This window comes from Chaetura pelagica, unplaced genomic scaffold, assembly GCF_000747805.2.
Source record: "Chaetura pelagica isolate M959 unplaced genomic scaffold, ChaPel_1.0 scaffold34, whole genome shotgun sequence".
In the NCBI taxonomy this organism is placed as follows: domain Eukaryota; kingdom Metazoa; phylum Chordata; class Aves; order Apodiformes; family Apodidae; genus Chaetura; species Chaetura pelagica.
Window position 1 is genome coordinate 1,561,073 of NW_009952895.1, and position 1,675 is coordinate 1,562,747.

Sequence of the window (1,675 nt, forward strand, 5' to 3'; positions counted from 1 at the left end):
TGGGGCTTCCTTGCCCCCGCGGGGCCGGTGACACGAGGAGACCGGGCTCCCGTCGAGCCGGGCACCGCGCACGGAGCAGCCTCCCTGGGGCCCCCGGCGCTGCTCCCCGCGGGAAGTCGGGGCGAGGGGCGTGTGGCCGCAACCCTCACCCCCCCTGCCAGCGGCCCGGGAGTGCCGGTTGTGCAAGGCCCGGCTCCTTGGGCCGTGATTCACAGCTCCCCTCCCTGCCCGCCGCTCGCCGGCCCCGGGGCACAGCGGGGCCCGGAGTGGGCGGAGGCGCCGGGACGGGGGCGGTGCAGCGGGCTCTGGAACCTCCTCTGTGGGGACGTTCTGGGGTCAGCACTCCCGTCACGCCATGGCCGAGACACGCGTGGGGACAGCTCCTGTCACCACGGCCCCGCACGCAGCTTGTCCGCAGCCCCTGCAGCTCAGCGCTGCCGGCCTGCTGGACCCCCGCCGTGCCTGGACGCACCAGCTTTTCTGAGGAGAGCCCTGGCATGGGCACCACCTTGTCACCCTCAGCAGAGGTGGCCCCAAGTGCCCCTGCTTGCTGTGAGGCGGCCAGAACAAGGGGAGCCCTGCTTCACCTTCCCTTGGGTGGAGGTGCAGATCCTCCAGGGAATGTTGTGCTCTGTGGTGGGGAGATTCTCCACCTCCATAGTGGCCTTAAGGTTCACATGGGCATCGGAGGGGTGGAGGAGCCAGGTTTTGTGTCGTTGTACTGCACAACAGAGGTAAAACCTGCTGCAGGAGAGGCGTGGGTGCTGTGCTGATCAGACAAGGCGTGGATGTCACCTGTCCGTCCCCGGTTAGACTCGCTGTCACGGAAGTTAACTTTCTCTCTTCTCTCTCCTGTTGCCCGTCAGGGAAGGGAAACTACTGGACCTTAGATCCCAACTGTGAGAAGATGTTCGACAACGGGAACTTCCGCCGCAAGCGCAAGCGCCGCTCGGAGCCCAACGCGCCCGCAGCCTCCTCCCTGGGGGGCCTGAAGGCCGAGGAAGAGCGACCCATCCCAGCCGCAGGAAAACCGTGTGGAAACAGCCCACCCCCAGAGCTGGACCCCTCGCCTTCTGCCAGAGACCATCCAAAAAGCTCCTCTCCCTCCGGGATCATTTCATCCACCCCCAGCTGCCTCAGCACCTTCTTCAGCGGCATGAGCTCCCTGAGCGGCGGGGGCGGCCGGGGGGCGGGGGGGCTCAGCAGTGACCTGCATCACAGGAACTTCTCTGCTGGACAGCTGAGCAGTGGCACTTTCACCCCTTCCAGCAGCTCTTCTCAGGAGGTGCCTTCGCCAGACCAGCTGCAGCGGGTGGCGGGACCTTCCCCTGCCTACTACAGCTCCTTCCATCCCAGCAGCAGCAGCCAGGGAGCCCAGTACAACCACTACTACAACTTCACTGTTAACAGCCTCATCTACACCCGGGATGGAACAGAGGTGTAGGATGCTGGGGCAGTCGGCCGGCGAGCGCTGCGAAAGGTGCAGGAGTTGCAGGTGTGTTTGGCAGCCCGGAGGACCAGACGCTTTTGCAAACAGCATTTCAATGTGGACGCTTCCCAGGATTTCCTCCAGGGAGACAGATCTCACCTTTCAAAATAAGAACGCCCCGTAAACACCAGCAGAAGGCAGATGCAGTGTCCTTTCACTTCTCCTGGAAAACACTAGGTGGTTTAG

At 64.2% G+C, this 1,675-nt stretch overlaps 1 protein-coding gene across 1 annotated transcript in view; it reads left to right on the forward strand.

Moving 5' to 3' along the window:
* The window catches only part of FOXI3 (forkhead box I3), a 10,235-nt gene extending 8,791 nt beyond the window's left edge, over positions 1-1,444 (forward strand). Inside the window, exon 2 of the mRNA XM_009995622.1 lies at positions 867-1,444. Coding sequence (XP_009993924.1) covers positions 867-1,444 — 578 coding nt within the window. The remainder of the gene's footprint in view (positions 1-866) is intronic.
* Positions 1,445-1,675: the final 231 nt, after the last annotated feature.